Source organism: Triplophysa rosa, linkage group LG8 (genome assembly GCF_024868665.1).
Source record: "Triplophysa rosa linkage group LG8, Trosa_1v2, whole genome shotgun sequence".
NCBI lineage: Eukaryota > Metazoa > Chordata > Actinopteri > Cypriniformes > Nemacheilidae > Triplophysa > Triplophysa rosa.
In genome coordinates, this window is record NC_079897.1 from 17,281,602 (window position 1) to 17,302,500 (window position 20,899).

The window sequence follows — 20,899 nt, forward strand, 5'->3', positions numbered from 1 at the left end:
CGCTGCTGGGACATAAAAACACACACAAATCCGCTTCGGCTGCTTTTAAACAGAGGCTAACAGCTTGTACTACGTGGGTGGTAAACTCGCCCAATTTAACACCCTTTGTGTGGCGTTTCGTACCACAGCAGTGAAGAGATCAAAACTGAAGAATAAAAGATTATATTACTGTATAAAATCTCTGGACTGAGTCTCACGGTGAGGTTTGACAGATAGCTACAGCTCTACCTGTCCAGCCGTTAATGCTCAAGCAGCGACTGCATTAAAAACTCAAAATGCAAAGCCAGAAAGTGAGAAAGTGAAGGGGCTGTGATTCCATGCTTTCGCTGCAGATTTTTATCAAGGGTTCTGTCAGTGAGCTGCTTAATCCAGCTGCTGATAAACCACTATTACGTGTGCCAATGAAGGTCATGCGCCGTCACCCCAATCTAAACTTCACGCTACTTTAGAGGCAGATCAGACTTACTCGCTCTCCTCGCTCGCCTTTAGTGCCGGGAGGCCCCTGCGAAAAGACAGAATGAAGATTTCAGTTAAGGATGTGCTACATATTTTTATAATTGACTGCTGTGGGTTGTCTGGAAGATTCGCTGACTAGTCATTCCGGTGTTGCTTTTGGGTTGATTTTGGGTCATGTCCGATCCGATGCGTTTCATAACACGACATAACAGCCAAAGACATCCACTTGTGTAATTAAAAAAAAAGACCTTTAATGGGGTAAATGACTGATATTCAGCGAATATATGTTGGCTTAACATTTATTGCGCAAACCCATCATTGTCCACATAAAAATGGATATCCTGCATAATAACAGGAACAGCTGCCGATTTATGTTCCCACAGTAAATGCCTTAAAAATGGTTATTGAACGCGTTGGATTGGTTACATAATAGATGCTTAAAGGCAATAAATGCTGAAAAATCTATAAAAATTTAAGAGTCATCAACCATCATGACCAATCCTTTTCATGGTGGGTTTGGAAACAGCTGGAGGAAAGTGAGGTGGACAAACATTGGATTTCTGAAAGCATTAAAGGGATAGTTCACCCAAAACTGAAAATTCATTTATTCACCCTCTTGTCATTTCATACCCATATGACTTACTTTCTTTTGCAGAACACAAAAGAAGATATTTTGTAGAATGTTGGTAAACGAAAACCGTTGGTCCCCATTTACTTGCATTGGTTTTGTGTCCATACAATAGAAGTCAATGTTTTTTGCTTACCAGCGTTATTCAGAATATCCTCTTTCGTGTTTTGCAGAGGAAAGAAAGTCATACAGGTTTAAAATGTCAAGAGGGTGAGTAAATGATGACAGAACCTATGATCTTTAAAGCTACAGTATTGGAACATGTGAGTCATATACGTTTGATGAACACAGCACAAATGAATCAAAAAGAGGATCTGTTCAGAAAGAGGAACTGTTCTTCTTCTTTTGCAAGAGGGGTCAGTCTGAGATGAAGCGCACGAGCCAAACGCATAAAACGGACACATCGCTGAGCTAATGCATTGGGAAACAGAAAAGGATTCGTGGCCAGAATGCTATGGCTGCTAAACAATTCTGATATCATAAGACATCTGGATAAAAATGAGACGTAACCCCAAGGAACGGTCATTGCAGGAACTGGGGTGCATCGATATACATGTAACGTGGACGTGCGGTTGCGCCAAAATATGAGAGAATATGATCACACAGAGTATTTAAGGCACCGTATGTAATTTCACACATTAAATAAAAAGGAAACAGATGTTATGTGAAAGATCCAAGTCTGTAGTGAATACCACTGTAGTAGAATTAACAAAGTCCTGCTCTCTTATAAACGGCGCCCGCATTGATCATAAACCTATCATCTGACTGACAATCTCACATGCAGGTCTTATAAAAATAAAGATGTACAGGTTTTCAATCAGCGTCGGGGGGCCACACTGTAACACGACTTCCTGCAGATGTTCAGAGGCATGTGGTTCTAGTTTATGTCACGAAAAAAGCTAAATAACAGAGCTTTCTGTCTTCACTGAAATTCAAACAGGTGTCAGGCTGGAGCATACTAATAGAGACTGATGTTACTTCAAATCCCTCCGCTTGCTTACAATGACAAAGAACCATTTCAATCAGGGGCGCTGTGTAAACAATACCTGAGGTTTCTCAAATTGTGCGTCTCTTTCTTGTCAGTCAAACTGTGGGCAGGTATGAGGGGAATGAAACTGAGCTAAGCTAGAAATGTGCTTCAAAGCCAAAACTGTGCCAGTCTTTAGGATGTATAGCAAGTCTCGAATAGAGCGTTCCGTTCCAGCTGGATGACAAATTGAGTCTCCTGCTACTCAGAATTTAAATGCTGTGGAATAGTGCTGAATTACAACAATTTTAAGACAGTGACTATGCGGCAGAACAGATTCCCAGAATTCATACTCGATAATCTTAAAACTAAACAAAAACACCACAAAACCATATTAAAAAAGAATCTTAAAGGGATAGTTAAAAATAAAAATGATTTCATCATTTACTGTACGGCTTTCTTTCTTGTGCAGAACACAAAAGAAGATATTTTGAAGAATGTCGGTGACCGAATATAAGATGGCCCCATTGACGTCCATTGTATGGACACAAAACCGCTGAGACATTTCTCAAAATATCTTCATTTGTGTTCCACTGAAGAAAGAGTCGTAAAAGAGTTTTGAATGACATGAGGGTGAATAAATGACAGAATTCTTATTATTGGGTAAACTTTCCCTTTAATAAGAATCAGTAACTTGAAGAACCCTGATCTCTCATTGATGACCAGTGACATGGCTAATCCACATCTTTAAATTCAGTTTGGGACCGTAATCCAATACTCACAGGCTGTCCCTGATCACCAAGTGATCCTGGTGGTCCGGGAGATCCTGAGGCCCCTGGAGCTCCGGGGCTTCCCTACAATTGAATATTGAGAAGATAAAAATGTTATGTTAAGATTTCAAATAAACCCAAAAAACAACAGGTCGTACAGTATGTTACATACCATCGGCCCTGGAGGGCCCTGCCGTCCCTGGGGTCCATCTTTACCCGCTAAACCCTACATAAAAATTAAATATTTCAAATAAAAATATTACAACTATTGAAATACAGCATCATGTTCTCTTTTCATAAAAAGCAGAAATCGTAAAGCAGAGGTCCCTCTCTTTCTCAACAGAATAAATGAGGAAAGGATATGCAATGAAGCATTAAAGCAGATTGTAGCGTTGATACTCTACTAAGTGTGTTGAGACTGTGCTGTGAGGTTGGCTCCAGCTTTGTACTACTCTGGCCGACCTCTGAGGACTGGCGACATGAGCCGCCTTTGGAACAGTTCAGCAGCCATCAATCTCAACGCAAAAGACCAGAGTCCCTGTGGCTTTCATGAAGTAAAAGAACAGCAGAACAGGTGGATATGTGTTTTAACTTGACAGCCATATGGTAGCAGGAATATTTCTGGAAATTCAGTGTGGTCAATAAGCCAATAATTATTTTCATGTTCAATTATAAAGACGAAACACACAAAACTTTTTTTTATATTATACTCATTATTAGGTCTACTAAAGCTAAAGCTTTACACGTGGGGCTCTTAATTTGGTGTCCTCCTTTTGGTCTTTGCCATAACAACCTTCCCTTTATTAGAAAGATAATGTTGAAAAATATGCAAAAAATAAGCTTACATTTACAGTACCATAAGTAATATCAACAAAAACAATACACAATATCAACCAATACAAGAAAAAGCAACCATTGCACTAGTGTTTAAATGTGTTCAATAGGAGATGGAGGAAGAACAACAATAACTGAATGTCAAATCTGTCCGTGCAAACATGAAAACACTCTGTCTGCTTCCTTTTAGCGAGTGATCCAACAGTCTAAGTGTTCTTCCACTGAACATGCCACATTGCTCTAAATACCAGGCTTTCTTGGGAAACAGGCCAGTGGAACTTTGAGGAAAACAATGTAACATATAAAACGTCTCAAGCATAGCATCATTTTGGAGTACCGCACTTCAAGCGGGTAAACCCTCAAAATAGATGTACGCAGTCTGTGAGGTCACCGAAGTGTCTGTCGAGAACCTCCCTCGTGAAGAAGTCATGCTATAAACATTTCTTTGCTTTCTAAAAGTTCTGCTTGTTTGTCACGTGTAATGCGAGAGGCAAAATATGCCATCATTCATAAAACATCAGTGACATGCCAGAGAACACAAACAATTTCACTTGAAATTAGGCTTCCATCTTGAACTTTTGTTTGTTTTAGTTGTCGTTTAAAATAATTTCTTCACCACTTCATTGCACGTCATTTACAGATTGCACAAGCCATTTGTTAACCCTGGAACTGTTCAAATGTTCTTTAATATTCTTTTACAAACGTTCTTAGACATTAGCAAAAGTTCAAAGCCAAACATCTGCTTTCTTTGTTAGGCTGTCATATTGAGTTACTCTATGTGGAACAGTCATAGATTTATTCCTCAGTCTGCTTTAAATCACCTCCGAAAAAGCTGCAGTGAGGTCTAAACACCTTCATTACCCTCTGTTTTTCTTTTCCAGTCCAAATTGACAGATTTACTCAAACATTTTCACTCAGGCTGCTCATTACTGTACAAACCAGAGCTTCTCTCTCTCTCTCTCTCGATAAGACATTAACATTTAATTATACCACACAGCTATGGGAATTGTAATTGAATAACCACCTTGCGCATATTTACTATTGCAGTTTACATAATGAGTCCCAATCGGTCATCAATGGCATTCACTCTCTATAGGCTACATGCAAAATTATGCAAATCTGCCAACACAATCTCACAGGATTTCGTAACTATTTTACGAGATGGCTAATTTTTATGAACGCAAACAAATTAGTATTATTTTATAGCGCCTGTGACTTTAAATTGAGGGGTGGGGTTTGAGGAGGGGCTTCAGTATTGTTTTTTTTCTCTCGAATAATCGCATATTTATCATGCAAATTATTAAAATGATATAAAATTGAAATAAGTTACAAATTCCTGTGAGATCATGTTAAATCTGCTGTTGTAGAATATACAGGGGCGGTTTCCCGGACAGGGCTTAAGCCTATCTCAGACTAACTGAAATGTGAGAGATGCCTTGATCAAAAACAACTTATCTTAAAATATATCACTACGATTGTTTTGTCTCAAGATGCACACAGTAATGTTTTTTTGTGAAGTATGTTTTTTAAAACAACTTAATTATCATAATTTAACTAAGGCCTAGTCCTGGCTTAAACTAATGCTTGTCCGGGAAAACGCCCCTTTATGAACATATTATAGTCTATATTCAGTCAACATTTGATCATCTATTACTTTCATTTTATGAAAGCCAGCAAATGGGACATGCTAACATTTTTACATTTCTACAGCATTAAGCATGAAATGTCTAGATACAGACAATGGAAATATTATGTCACTTGAGTGTGTGCAAACACACCAATATTAGATAAAAAAAACTATAATCACACATGAAGTTCCAAATTCTGAGTCTTTGCTCGCAACTGAGTTCATTTGGTTTGGATACAAGGGATAAAATCAATAAAGAAACACACCAAGCAGTTATTATAACAGTTTACTTATGTGTTTAGCTCATGTTGTGATGTTATCAAGTAGTCCTTTGATTGAATCTGTTTAAATGGATAATTCACCAAAAATGAAAATTCTGTCATGAATTACTCACTCTAACCCTTCAGCTGAACACAAAGAAAGATATTTGGAAGAATGTTAGCAACTGACACTTCTGCAGCATAATTGCCTACCATGGTAGAAAGAAATAATGAACTGTTTGCTTTTCTAAATTCTTCTTTTGTGCTCAAAAGAACAAAAAAATACAATACGTTTTCCTAATATGGTAGTCAGTGATGCCTGAGAACTGTCAGTTGCTAACATTCTTCCAAATATTTTTCTTTGTGTTGATCAGAACAAATTTTTTTAGACCGGTTTAGAACACATAGAGGTTGAGTAATTCATGACAGAATTTGAACTGTTCCTTTAATAATTCATTTGTAAAGACAGAAGAACACATAATCTCCATTTGATAAACTGCTAATGTGCACTGACTGAAGATTTCACCCATGTTACCTTTATCATTCCAAGCTCTAAGCACACTAATTATGCTGTATATGGTTTCAAAGGTGTTTACTTAAGAGGGTCATATCATTTTAATAGTTTCTCATAAGGTAAATTTATAATACCGGTTAATCATAATTTTGATTTCACTGCCTTTCGTCGTTCGATAAAAAGTATGCTTACTCTCTGTCCTGGAGGTCCGTCTCTTCCAGGCCCTCCATTTCCACCTGGTACACCCTAAAGATAAACAAACAAAACAGCTGAATCATTCCACAGTAATAGCTATTCCAAAGTGTGTGGCGTCTTCACATGCCTATCAGCATTCACACTTCATCTCATTTTCACTCGCTATATTACTGATATTATCTATTAATCTCAGAGCTAAAAAAATCAACAAGTGCAGAAAAGGGTGCTAATAAAGTCTAGTGGACTAACAACACTGCAAAAAAAAGGAATGTCTTAAGCATTTTTGTCTTGTCTTCTTGTATCTTGATTTAGGGTTTTTAGAAATGTGTACATTTACTTGATAAGAACAAGTGACCGAAGAGATATGATGTTTTATTAACTAAGTTCGGGAGAAGCCGGAGCACATAATCAAACTCGGCCGGTTCACCATTGGCAACCACGTCATCTATCCAAACGAGTTTCGTTAACAAAATTCAGGTGAAGCCGGAGCTCATAATCAAACCCGGCTGGTTCGCTACCAGCAATCACGATTTTCACCCTATCAGCTCAAGCGAGCCTCCGCATAAATAAGACCAGAATTCTTACATGCGCCTTCTCTACAGTAATGCAACATCCCTCCACCTCCCCGGCCGATCTCCCCGAACTCGCTTTCCACAGCAGGACCCCGGGGGGTGAGCTCTGGGTTCGGACCATTTCCGAGCTCGGCGCACTCGCCCCCATCAGGGGGGGAGTGTTCCGGGGTCGGAAGGAATCGGCGAGCTCGGAGCCCGCCCCCTGGACAGCACGCCAAATACGCATATCTTACCTACCCCTGCTATCAGCATTTTCCTGACACCATTATTATTATTTGCCTAGGCGAACTCGTGAATTAGTAATGTTATATAAAAGAAAATATACAAAGTTTATTTTTTAAAGAAAAAAATTGCCTAGTTAATTTAAGTTTGGTTCAAGAAAACTGACCCAATAATAAGTGCTCTGTAACAATATAAACTTGATAAAATTTTAAAAAAGCCTTTAGGCTGTGTTCACATTTGACTTCTTTTTTGACAAGAAAGAAAAAAAAAGCTGACGAAGACAGCACGAAGACAGCTCAGCTTCACAGGCAACGTAACGGAAGTCTATTCGAATTATAAACAGAGAGCGTCTTTGCAATAACCAATCACATATTTAAAAACGTTAATACTAATTTCTCGCTAGAAATGCAATTAAAAGTTATTGAAAGTAAAAATGAACCTTACATTTATACAAAACTATGCTGATCTGAACATAGCCTTACTCGTCTTTATGACACAATATTTTAGTATCACAGCTTCAGCTACAGCATTACACAATGTGACAGTAAACCACATCATGAAGAGAAATATGTGCTAAAGCACTAGGACCAGGAGGTGCTCAGCTTGACATCATTCCATCTATCAGCACCACACACACTATCGCACAGGGTGAAATGGACTTTATCATAAGTGGACTCGTAACTCTCATCATGAAACTGTGTCAGAGCACCCATAACACTATTATACTGTATGTGCTCTCATCACCAGCGATAGACACAGGTGCAGATCCGGCCAACGATTTGAAGAACTGGCAAGCGGCAGCCAATGAATATAATTCACAGACTGACAGGATAGATTAGCACTGAGTGAGAAACAGAAGCAGTCCTGCTGAACAACTGCCTGACAAAGAGCACATCATCCTCAGGGCCGACATCACAATCCTCAATACCATCTGCGAAATGTTAGCAAGGATGCAGAGGGTTCTATCGACCGGTTGCTCAGTACAAACCAGTGGATATCCATCTTAAACTGTGATGTCTGTATTGGAGGAAAGCTGAGAATTTTTTTTGTGTGTTTGTACTTTGACCATTGGAAGCTAGTCAAAAGTCAGGATGTTCTTTTTTCTCACCCTGGAGAACTTGAGGGGATTTTTTGAGTGTCTGTCATGGGCTTCAGATCAAACAGCCGTTCTTTAACAAATGGAACTGTCAGTGTGAATGGTTTGGAAGCATTCGGGTGACATTTTCAGCAGGCATCTGAAACCCAGTAGTTCGTTGTCAGAGAAACTGCAAGAATTTGATCAACTTTTTGAAAAAGACTTTAGAAGCATGAAACTACTGTATGAATCCCATCTTCCCTTGTTATTTGAATATAGGCGAGTAGGTGTGTTAAGGCTGGATTACACTGAACAAAGTTAAACTCCGACATGTGCAATTGGGGAGAATCTGCACAAACCGCTGCGATTCAGACTGCAGATTTTGGGCAGTCAGAGCTGTAAGATTTCACGGAGAATGATGTAGTATAAATGTACATCAACACAGATACAGATTGGCTTTCTAACTCTTACACTATGATTTTATATAAATGGAAGATGTCTTGCCTGCATATTTTAAACTGAAGCTTGTAGTTTTTTATGCACCACTACTCAAATATAAAATAATGTCTATGGCAGTCAGCTACTTCTGTGTGCGTTTGTTGTGCAATGTGTGATCCTCAGTTATTCAGCTTCTGTTAAGATGTTAAAAGCTATACAATCTTCAGTTTCTGCCTTAAGACAATGTTAAAATAGAATATTTTCAAAAGCTTCATTATAATTTATCATTATGAAACCCTGAGATTAAATTTAAATCAGGGCTGGACTGGGAAGAAAAATCGGCCCTGGCATTTTTTGGCCCACATCGGCTCTCCAGGATAATAATAATTATTATAATTTGTAAATTATAATAATAAACAAAAAATAAAATAAAACTAAAATAGAAATGAATTCATATTTTATAGCAACATGAAAAATAAACAAAAAATTATAAAATGACAAAAGCATATAACAAATTTGCTAAAACTTTAACTAAAATTAACATAAAGACTAAAGATATAAAAATAAAAGCTAATTTAAAATGTTAATAAAACTAAATAAAACTCAAATCAAAACTATAATAACTCTGATGTGTAAATACGTAAAATGATCATTTTTGTTTAATTCTGTGAACTAGTGACAACATTTCTTTCAAATTCCAAATGAAAATATTGTTTTTATAGAAAAAGGACAAACCGGTCAAAATAACAAAAAATATGCAATGTTTGCATCTACTGAATATTGCAAATACGTTTATATTCATGTTTAAACAACAAAATACTAATGATTTCATGTATTTTGGGATCAGTTAAAAAAATGAATATTTGAAGCCAGATTTTTTTACAACTTTCATGTCTTTGCATTCTGTCAGTCTTTCACATCGCCTTTTGGGCGACAGTGTCATTCCTGAAGTTTGATTTTCCACAACTGTATAGAATTGTAATAATAATATGAAAGAAAGTAGTTCAAAATGTGTGCTGCCAAACATTTATATCTACCTGTTCAACTGTAAAACATATTTCTTGTTTTTAATTCTTTGCACAAGCGATCCAAAACGCAATTTCTTATACATCATACATTTCCTTTCCCTTCCTTCAAATCAAAAGTAATTCTTTTACAGAATCATATCTCAGTTCTCACATCTTCCTCTGACGTCTGTGATAACAGGTGAGTTTCAAGCTGAGTTCAGGAAAATTCAGTAATTCATAATGTCTCCAGTTCATTCATTTAGTCCATCAGTTGAAGAACATTATCTCTGTTTGCTCCTTCCCTTTCTGACAGGTGTTTCCTGCAAGTCTGTATTTCTAAATACATTTTTTTAAGATAAGCTACACAAACACACACACACACCTCATCACACACATGCAGACAGAAAGGACACACGCTAGTCTGTGGCACACACACGAACATGACGCTGGGATAATTATAACATAAGTGTCGGAGGATGTAAGGCTAGCTAATGAGAGACTGTGTGGGTTGATGGAACAGACCGCTGGTGTATTTTTACTTACCTGAGGACCTGGCAGACCTGTCTCACCTTTCTCCCCCTTCTCTCCTGGAGCCCCCTGAGGAGAGAGAAATTGAAAAGAAATAAGAAAGGAAAATGAAGAAAGAAAAAAATGTAAATTAGTAACAATCACTGGCATCTAGCTGAGATCTTACCGGTGGCCCCTGAATGGACAGTCCATTTGGCCCCTGAGGACCCGGAGGTCCTTGTGGTCCTGCAGGTCCCATCTCACCCGGTGGCCCTTGAGGTCCCTTAAACATAAAGATTCGGATAATGAACTATATAAATGTATCCCCATCATAACATAATCTCGCTTTCATTGCCCATTTGAATTTCCTGAATGTAATTACATAACATTTCAGGCCTACCACCAGCCGAGCTGCTGAAACAAAGTGTGAAGAATGCCCAGCAGGCTCCTTCTCCATCAGTGATGCAATAATCAAAAAATCAAAAGACACTCGTCACACTCTAGCTTATGACAAAATCTTTAGAGACTAAGTTTTCAGAAAAACTTTAGAGCATGAAATGAAATAATGTCTCCCTCAGCACGTGTTTATTTGGACGGGAGCATTTTGTGCATACGCACACATCTGGAGGGACTTTAATGTGAAGGATGCTGCAGTCTGATGGAGAGTTGCAAATAAACAATGTAAACTCTTAGCAAAAATCCTGGACCATTTTATCAGCGTGTGAAAAGACCGGTACGGTCCAAAAACAACAGGGAAGCACATGCATTGTGTATTTATAGATTTTCACAATAACACATGAGAGTTATTGATTTGTGAAAATCATCAACAGCTTTGAGGGGCCAAACTCTGGGTGGCCCTCATATGGCATACTGAGAAAAATAATACAGTGTATTTTTACCGTCAAGCCCGGTTCCCCCCGATCTCCTCTTGAGCCTCTTATACCAGGACCGCCCTGAGAGTCAGACACACACAATTAGATAAACACAAATTGAGAAACACAAGATAACAGAAGATGCCCTGATGACCACATCTGGTGCATGTCTCCAAGTCAGCGATTTTAAGCAGTCACTAGTTTGGTTCTTAAACCAAGCCCCATAAATGTGGTTACAATGCTAACAATGTGCTATTTGAGAACATCAGGGAGATGGATTTTCCTTTATATCTGAGGAAAGCAGAGACTAGACAATATTTGACCCGCTTAAAGGTCCATTGTGTCATTTTTTGGAGGATCTATTGACAGAAATGCAATATGATATAAATATGTGTTCAGAGGTGTATAAAGAGCTTACATAATGAAACGTTATGTTTTTATTACCTTAGAATAAGCTATTTCTGTCTACATACACTGCGGGTCCTGTTACAAGGAATTCTCCATGTTGTTTCTACAGTAGCCCGTAACGGACAAACTACTCTACAGAGCGCGTTTCGTAAATATGTTGTCTCCTCCGGCAAAGACGCGAAAATGTGACAACATCTTAGTTCTGTGTCACCCAGTATGGGGGGAGAGGTGCAGTGACCAATCGATGAATCGGTTTTAAAATGCGGTCGATACAATATCGATTCTCAAAAGCTGTGAATCAAATTTTTTTTGTTATTGTTACTACTATCCACTAGATGTCACTTTTCTTTTTACAACAGGTGGATGTTACAACAGGGAGCATTTGTATTTATGTAAAATATTTATATTATTAAATATTAAAATATTATTTATTGTATTTAAATGTAAAATAACCTGTTCTGTTTCAACATGCCCAAGTGTGTTTAAAGTTTAATATACAGGTTTGTGGCTCTTCATTTCATTTTTTAATTAACCATTGTAATGTGATCTTTTTTAGAAATATCTACAGCATTTGTATTCAATCTATAATCATTGACTCCAATCGAAAATCGAATCGAATCGAGAGCTTGTGAATCGGAATAGTAGAATCGATACCCAGCCCTATTCGCAAACTCACCACTAGATGCTGCTAAATTTCATACACCGGACCTTTAAAGGGATAGACTGTTCACCTAAAATGAAAATTCTTTCATCATTTACTTAACCTCATGTCATTTTAGACCTGTATGACTTTCTTCCCTTTGCGAAACACCAAAGAAGAGACTTTGAAAAATGTTGGTAACCAAACAACATTGGCCCCCACTGACTTCCATTGTACAGACATAAAACATTTCTCAAAATATCTTATTTTGTGTTCCACAGAAGAAAGAGTCATATACATGTTTGAATGACATGAGGGTTAATAAACAATGGCAGGATTTTTATTTTTGGGCAAAGTATCCCCTTAACCCCTGACTGCTGGTGACCCTCATAAACTCTTGCCCTCTCTGTGCTGCCAGTAATTTAATCCTACTTCCTTTTCCTGTGTATTTAATTGCCTCCCCAAGGGCAAAGGCTGCAATAAGGTAGTTCTTATCACCTTCAGCTAAGGTGGAAACATTTATTGATTGGATTGATTCATAGCCCAAACACACCAAACAAAGCCAGCTGGTGATAGTGGAAGCCGAGACGACAGAGGCATTAATATTCATTTGAGAGACACGTGACGACTTGAAAAGGACGTTCTCGATTGATTCAGGCTGCCAGGGCAATCATAGGAATGACTTGAGAACACATGACAGTATGTAATATCAAGATGTGGGGATGATAAAAACAAAACAGCATTGCAATGGTCTCAGGATGCTGGTAGGAATGGGTTGTATGGATGAGAGAATCTATACACGCAGACAGAACAGGAGTGAACTAATCAGCTTTGATAAATCGATCTCCCTGTAATGACTTTCTCCAACGCTCTGGTGTTTATACAGAATGGCCTTTTCGAGGTCTCAGAAAAACATTTTCCCTCAGCGTGTATACGACGGTGTCTTCCAAATGAGCTCATTTATTTGTTCCTGCCATATCGAGTTGGACCTGCAGCATGGGCTGAATTGAGAAATCTGATCCTAGCTCTCTCATTCTCCTATGTACTTTTTGTGTTTTGCCCTCAAGTGGGGAGATGTAGTGGTTCAAGCTGATAACTGGAAGGTAACAGGTTCGATCTTCACATGGAGCTCCAATTACCATTGTACCCTTGAGCAAGCCATTAAACCTGAGGTTGTTCCAGGAGAATGTCAATGTAACAAGATCATGTGATCACCTAAACATGACGAATAAAGATCCTTTCGCACACAAGTCTACACATCATTACACTGTGTCCCAAGATGATGTGCGTCAAGCAATTCATCTGTGCACAATGAACATCAAACACTGTAAATATGACTTCAAGATAATCAGATATTTCATCTTGTGGAACGTTAATATGAAGTAATGTACAGTGTATGTGAGTAGTTTTACCGGAGGTCCAGAAGGTCCCGGAGGTCCTTTGCTGTCCTGAGCGCAGGTGCAGGCATGGGGCATAGCAGGACAATCCTCTTCTACTCTCTGAGGGGAAAGCATAAATAAACCGAAGTGTCGTACAACACTTCTAAACGCTGCATGATTTCCTCTCTGAGTCAAACAGAAGTTTTTTGTCCAAGTCAACCATCGGTGCAATTCCCTCAAGTCATTAATTCATAAGCGCACCAACATGGCGAGTAATCTGGAGATATTGTTCCTCCCATCTGTGGAGAACTAAATCTATTTGTCTGCTACAAGACTACATAATTGAATTAGTTGTACAGAGGACATGGATCTTGAAAGGGATCATTTCCAGACCGGCTGGTTGGAGATTTTAGGAGACAAGTACAGTCCTGGTCAAAAGTGATGTCCAATTTTGGTCAACCTGAAGTCTTAGTTTTTTATTCAAATGTATTATTAAAGATGTATTAAAACTTTGCATTTATGTTGCATAGTTGTACTTGGAGTGAAAACTGAAGCTGAGCTTTAAGAATTTAAGAATGCTTGGCAAATCATTACACACAACATATGAGCAAAATTGACTACAAAACATTACTGCACTAAAAGATAAACAAATATTAATAACAGATCAAATTGTAGTCACTGTATGCTTGATGTATGCATAGTTTGTATATTTGAATAAAACCCATATTTCCTGATATGCTGTGGTTTGCCTTTTTACAAATAAATACCTAAAAAAAGTGTTTTGTTCATTTTGTATCATACACCTCACATATTGTGATGGTTTAATCTAACCTCGATGGGCATTAAAAACAAATATTGTGCAAATGTACCCCCTGGATATCACTTTGGCCTTATGATATATATTGCACATATTTTCTTTAGTGTATTCAAAATTGTTGTCACAATGATACATTCATAATACATTAGATAATAATACATTAAATCTAGCACACTCGAAAAACAGTTAAAAACAACATCTTTTGTGTTCAGTTAAGGACAACACACAAAATGTTTTGTCCTTAACTGAAACTTTGTGTTACTTTAAACTGTCCCTTTCATTCATTTAATACAAAACAAAGACAAAATGTGATAGAATGACATATAATGTGATAAAAAGCATAACACAACAGTGTGTTAATAATGAACACACCCTTTTTGAGTGTGCTGTGGATAGCTGTAAGGTGTCTGTCCATATGCCTTGAAAAAACTTGTCAGCTATCAAAAAGCCATTTTTTTTGTATATGCAAGGATTTGGATAGCACAGGTGCACATGGACCACTACAGGGGACAACTTTGCATCATCAAGTGTAATGTCACCTCTTCAGATGTCCATGCCAGATGAAAAGAAAAGTGTACAATCAAATCTGGTTTTTGACTGAAGTCAACTTCAGAATCTTGACACATTAACCCTCTCATGAATGAATGAATTCAACTAAATCCCAGCCATAGTAAACAATGTGTTCATGTGCTATACTCTCATCTGCAGTGCTCTATTGGGATGTGTATTAGGTAAAAAGTTTAACTTCGGCATATTTAAATTTCAGATTGTAGCCTGGTTGTTTGGAGTTAAATGTCTGGCATGTTGTGGAATTACTCTGTGTAGTATTAATGTAAGTTGATAACAGTGTAGCTTGCATGGTTTGCTGACCGTCAGACGACCGAATGCTTTGACAGAAAATCCCTGTATTTATAAAAACTCTTACCAAGCCGGGGAGTTCGCAGCACTTATCACGAGCCGCCCATGATGTACTGCAGACTATGTCAAACATCTGGAGTTGAAACTGTGTTAACACACAAACAGAGTGTTTATTCAAGGCTGTTGTTTTGTAAACACTCATTTAGGAACAATTACAATTGTTACGCATTAGGAATCTCATCAAGCTGACAAACATTTCATAAAAGCGTAAACAAATTACAGGAGCGCCTGTTGCATGCTGAACGAAATCTACAAACGAACGGTTGTATGTGTATACCAGCAGCCATGTTTCAGATTTATCTGATTATTTGTTTGGACGACTGAATGACTGATTCTTTTTTGTTTTTGCTTCACACGCACTCAGATCACAATCTTCACCAACATAATCACAAAGACAATTAGTCTCATCAATTCCGCTGGCACCCTCAGAGGAATATCAAATCATGCTACACATAATGATAGAAAAACCAAAAAGCATGGTCAGTTTTTACTATCATTTTAGTTTATTAACATAGCGCTCTTATATAATGTTGCATTTTTTCAAAGCAGCGCTAGTACATGAAAAAACAGAAAAGAGGAAAATTATTAAATGGACTTTCAAAGCTAAGAGTCCATGCTTTGAATTCCATTTTCCAGTTATTTTTAAATTTGGATCTGAGAGGATGATTTTGTTTCTCTGAATGCAGGTTTAGACATCCATCATATGCAATTATCCAAAGTCCAAACAAAAGCTGCTCCTCAGAAACATTCCTGCATTCATATACTGGGGCTTTGTGTTTCTACAAAAGCCGGCTCTGTTATAAGATTTAACTGGTGATTCTTTTAGGCCTATGTGAGAGTCATCCTTCAGCAAAAGATTCACTGTGTTCTGTTCTGTTCCTGCTGTACCGTACGCAAAAAGCAATACAACAAAAGCAGTATTCATGATACTATAGACAAAAAACACTTCAATGATGTCATGCACTCGCTGAGAATCTAAAGTATGCAACTACTGCTATCCCATAATGCCACGAGTGCCGAGGAGATATTAGATTTGAAAAGCTGAAGAAAAAAGCTCACAGGTGGGTGGCTGGGTGATTAAATTGAGTTTTTTTAATAACACCCAAGCAAATTATTTCTGAGGTTGTTGATAGTAAATCATCTGTTAAAGAAAACAGACAAGGGAAAGAACGGTTTTCTCGTGAAGATCTTGATTCTGGTCTTACCGGAGCCGAGTTGTCCTTCCTTCCATGCGAGCGGACCATACGTCCCAGAACCTCTACTCCATCAATGGTGACGTTCCCTGCAGCATTGATGGTTTTCTCTCCCACGGTTTTGCAGTCGATCACCACTTTAGCAGCCGTTTTGCTGATGGCCACATGCAGCTAAGTGAGATAGAAAGAAGGTGTGTTGAACATTTGAAGATATATCACTAATATTAAGAAATAAATGACTGTTGTCATGTGTTGGACATTTTCATGTGTTGAAAATGTTTTTCACCAAAACAAAATAGTTGGTAAAATAATACAATTTAAAAGAGCACCCGATAGACGCTTTTATCCAAAGACGACAAACTCAAGCTGTACATTATTTATAATGTGAACTCCCTGGGAATCAAAGTCACGTCTTTGGTGTTGCTAGCACCAGTCGAGCTACAGGAACGCAAATAAACCTGATAGAATCAGAGTCTTATCTGATTCTTCTTCATTTCCAAAACTACATGCAACTTTTGTCCAGTTGCTTGCAACGTGAGACGTCTCTAGTGAATGCTATGGAACCGATTACATCCATTAAAGAACTCCAAGGAAAACCAAATCAACCTCGGAGTGTCCATCACCCGATGTCTCTCGTGATTTACGACGTGTGTATCCCTCAAAAGACTGCGATAACGCACTGCAGTCAGAGGAGAGAGTTGTAACTTTGCCTCCAAAATAACACCGTATCAGAAGAAGGTAATGCGAAGTTAGCGAAAGTTCATATTCGTGTGTCAGAGCGGATTTTAGTATGAGACAGCACATGTCGTCTCTTAATGGATTTGGGGTCTAAAACTCAATTTTCTTCAGTTCACTGGACACAAGTGTAAGTGTGTGTGTGTGTGTGTGCGTGCTGTCAGAGCAGACTCAGACTAAGCTCATTATTGCGAAGTCTCGCATTCACGTCAATTATAAAGAATTATGAACGGAGACTGTTCAGTGCTCAGAAATTAAACTTCTCTATCAAGGTACAATGAGACAGATTCAATTCAAAGTCTGTGAGGTGATGCGGCTGCGCTTTGGCAAATATGTATCTTTGCATTGGGAATGGTCTTTTATTCTCTGAGCGGCAGGTGTTACTGAAGGAGAATTATATGCAGCAGCTGCGGTACGGACATGCGACTGGTCCGTGGGCTCCATGCGTTTAATCTGAGAGTGTTTATGAGTGTGTCTGGACCGGTCTGACAGTGGTAATGCAGTGCTAAGCGAGAGAGGCAGAAGGGAATTAGAGGTCGGCGACGTCACTTCTGTCTCTGCTCAACCACTCCGGGTCACATCTCCCTCTGGATCAAACTCACGATTAGTCTGTTTCCAATATGATCAGCTGGCCCATTTCACACTGCAGGTTTATACCTGGCGAAGCCAACTGTTCCTGTTCCCGAGAGTACTCAATATTGGCATCCAAGAAGGACTGTAGAGAGTGGTCTTGGCTGGTCTTCCAGCCTGGCTGGGCTGGTCTGGTCTGCTGGTTATAGAAGGGTTTTGGAGACGTGCCAGCTGATTGGGGGGAACGAACGCTGGCCAACCAAATAACCTGATTGGGGAACCAGCTAGACTCGTTTAAACCGCCAAAGACCAGCATATGTGATTATGACCATTTTTGAGTAAGATTATGGTCTTGGTATATCAGTGGAGTCTGTATTCGTGCACTCAGGGACAGACCCAGACAAGGACTCAGCTATATCGATTCAGTCTGTGTTTATACTAAAGCTTTCAGGAGGGCACTATATTTGGAACCAAGCAGATCGCAGGAAGTGCTTCTCTGATTGGAAAAAGTGGTGTCATACTTACAACCTCATCTTTAAAATTTTACATTTTCATCTGATATAAAACTGTGAGCATTTGCACTGGGCCTACTTTTGCACTATTCCACAGTTAATGTCTCTTTCTAATGTTTATTTTTTATATCTACAGTCATTTCTTAATATTTGTAATTCATTTATATAATTAATTATAATGAATAAGAATGTTTTTATAATACAATAAATATACATGAAAAATATATTCTCGTTTTTAAAATGTAATAATATTATATTAAATAATAAAATTATTCAAATTAAAAATATTATATTGTATTATTATAAAATATAATACAAATTATTTAAAATATTCTATTATTATGTTACGCACCAGTACACCAAGGCGAATTCCTTGTAGATGTAAACCCACAGTACTTGGCAATAAAGTTGATTCTGATTCATATAGAATTCAAGTTATTCTGTTTATTAAACAGCTCTAAAGAATAAAATGGTAATAAACTTTGAAAATGGTTTACTTCTTAAAAATGATATATGTATATATAAATACTGTAGTTATAAACAATTGCTTCATTGACGGTTTCAGTGGCAACGTTATGTGGCCCAAACTTAACTTTTTTAATTTAATACAATGAATATTAGGGCTGTGCAAAAATACCGATACATGCAACTATCGCAATAATTTTTTTTTCGATAGTGTACCGATAGTGATACCTCTACTATCGATAATTTTTTAAAAATCATGTCATATACTGTACATACGGCCAAAAGTAAGTGGAAGCGAGCATGGCGAAAAATATAAGAATGCTTCGAGCTCTCAGAGTGTGTGGGTGTGCTTTGGTTTTCAAAATAAGTCATGGAGTAATGAGTTATATAAAATAATGCTGTTTGTAGGCTTCGCAAGTCATGACACAAGTCACTTGGCTACTGCAGTGCATTAGACAAAAAGTTTATTAAGAAAAGTAACAATGACATTTATTGTGCTTTCACGGATGTGACACCAGCACATTTACACCACGGATGAACCAGGGGTTTTATACTGCCCATGTTCAGTGTTTTAACTGTAATGTACCACAACAGCCAAGTGACTTGCGTGAGCCACCTTATTCCCCTGTGCTACCCACTTGAGGGGCGCAATCCACAGTTTGAGAACCCAAACCTCTGATCTAACGGTCCATGCATCGCACATCATGGCCACTCTGCAGAGGTAAGGGATGTTTTTACACTTATCCTTACAGAAAACCCCCGGTGGTGCACAGCATGTTGTATTTCTAGCTCTACTTTTTACATTTTCTATTTAAAGTATTGCAATATATCGCAAATGTGTATCGTATCGAAATACATGGCAATATATTGTATCGTGACCCATCTATCGTGATATGTATTGTATCGGGAGGCACTTGCCAATACACACCTCTAAAGTATATAATAAAATATTAATATACACTAAATATTAAAATACATTTAATATAAAATGTAAATTATATATAACCAAACACAGACCGGAAGTTAACTTTGGGCCAGCATGTGCGTCCAATGAAACTATATTTCAAGTGCAAAAAAGTTCAAGCTCTTTAACTTTTGCTTTAGGAAAGAATGGGATTTATCACATTAGCATTTGAATATATAACAACAAAAAGAAAAATACACAAAACTGTGATTATGAAATGTGATTATTTCTCACATATATCTCACCTTGATTCTAAATGTGCAAGACCAGAATGAAAAAAACACCAAATTCATAATGACATTGATAAGATCAGCCACCAAAATATCTGAAGCATCAAAAGATCCACATGACTTCCTCTCAAGACCTCACGAAATTACACGCGTTCAACAGTGGTTTTACAAAGTGTGGAATAAGTCACGGTTGAAAGAAGCGGGCCGTTTTTAATAGAGAGCTGGAGGGGGCCGACGGAGTCCTAAATCCTCAACTCGCAACAACAGAATCTCATCCAAGTCGGGGGCTTTGTTTAAAAGCTGTCATAACAACTCAAGCCAAATGTGCTTCGCTCAGGGTCAGGACAGTGAATGCCGTGCAAAGAGGGTTTATTACATGGTGGAACTCGCATTCGGCTGTGGTCAGATAAACCCTCAGCTTTAGCCACAAAGCCACAGTCTTCTAAACACGAATCTCATTAGAAACCACAAAATAAAACCGTGCTGACTCAATCCTGAAGCAGATTATATGTGCACACACAAAGAAATTTGCACAGTTTACTTTGTGTTTGTCTCGCTTTGTTTGTTTTTTTTGTACGCCGTTATTAAAAAGACGCACAGAAAATATGAACAAGGACTTCGGAAAAATATTGTGCGAGTGACGTAAACAGTGACAAATCTTTAACAAAATTGTCAAACCATTTGCATAAATCGGGCTGTGATTTATTAAACAATTCAGAACCTGCAGCTGAGACGCTGTTGTAGTATCTCTGTTACTTGAGTCTCTAATCTAGACGAGCTCTGCCAAGAGGGATTAGCGTCCAAACACATCATAAGTGATGTCAGGAGAATACTCGCTCACACTCATAACCACACACACGCGTCACCGCATCAAAGCCTGTGGAGGGCTTGTCAAGCAATCAAAGGTAGAACATACTTGGCAAGAAATAGGGATTTTAACCAGACAGGCAACACATTGAGTTTGAGAAAACATCAGACAGATTCTGGGGGGAGGAGAATGATAAGAGTTCTGTGTAGAAGGAATACATAAACTGGATAGGACAGGGCTATCATAAGCCATTTGCATACTGTCAGAACTCTGTAGACGAACGATCATAAAAAATCCCATGTGGACATTCTGACAG

At 38.1% G+C, this 20,899-nt stretch overlaps 1 protein-coding gene across 4 annotated transcripts in view; it reads right to left on the bottom strand.

Moving 5' to 3' along the window:
• col14a1a (collagen, type XIV, alpha 1a) overlaps positions 1 to 20,899 on the bottom strand; it is a 95,617-nt gene that overhangs the window by 7,502 nt on the left and 67,216 nt on the right. For 3 of the 4 annotated variants that reach the window (XM_057339979.1, XM_057339978.1, XM_057339977.1), the window contains exons 34-44: positions 16,312 to 16,470; positions 15,114 to 15,191; positions 13,405 to 13,491; positions 10,972 to 11,025; positions 10,473 to 10,520; positions 10,260 to 10,355; positions 10,109 to 10,162; positions 6,249 to 6,302; positions 2,994 to 3,047; positions 2,834 to 2,905; positions 467 to 502 (exon numbers count right to left, since the gene is read on the bottom strand). In XM_057339979.1, coding sequence (XP_057195962.1) covers positions 467 to 502; positions 2,834 to 2,905; positions 2,994 to 3,047; positions 6,249 to 6,302; positions 10,109 to 10,162; positions 10,260 to 10,355; positions 10,473 to 10,520; positions 10,972 to 11,025; positions 13,405 to 13,491; positions 15,114 to 15,191; positions 16,312 to 16,470 — 792 coding nt within the window. The remainder of the gene's footprint in view (positions 1 to 466; positions 503 to 2,833; positions 2,906 to 2,993; positions 3,048 to 6,248; positions 6,303 to 10,108; positions 10,163 to 10,259; positions 10,356 to 10,472; positions 10,521 to 10,971; positions 11,026 to 13,404; positions 13,492 to 15,113; positions 15,192 to 16,311; positions 16,471 to 20,899) is intronic. The other variant, XM_057339980.1, reaches the window with a different exon arrangement.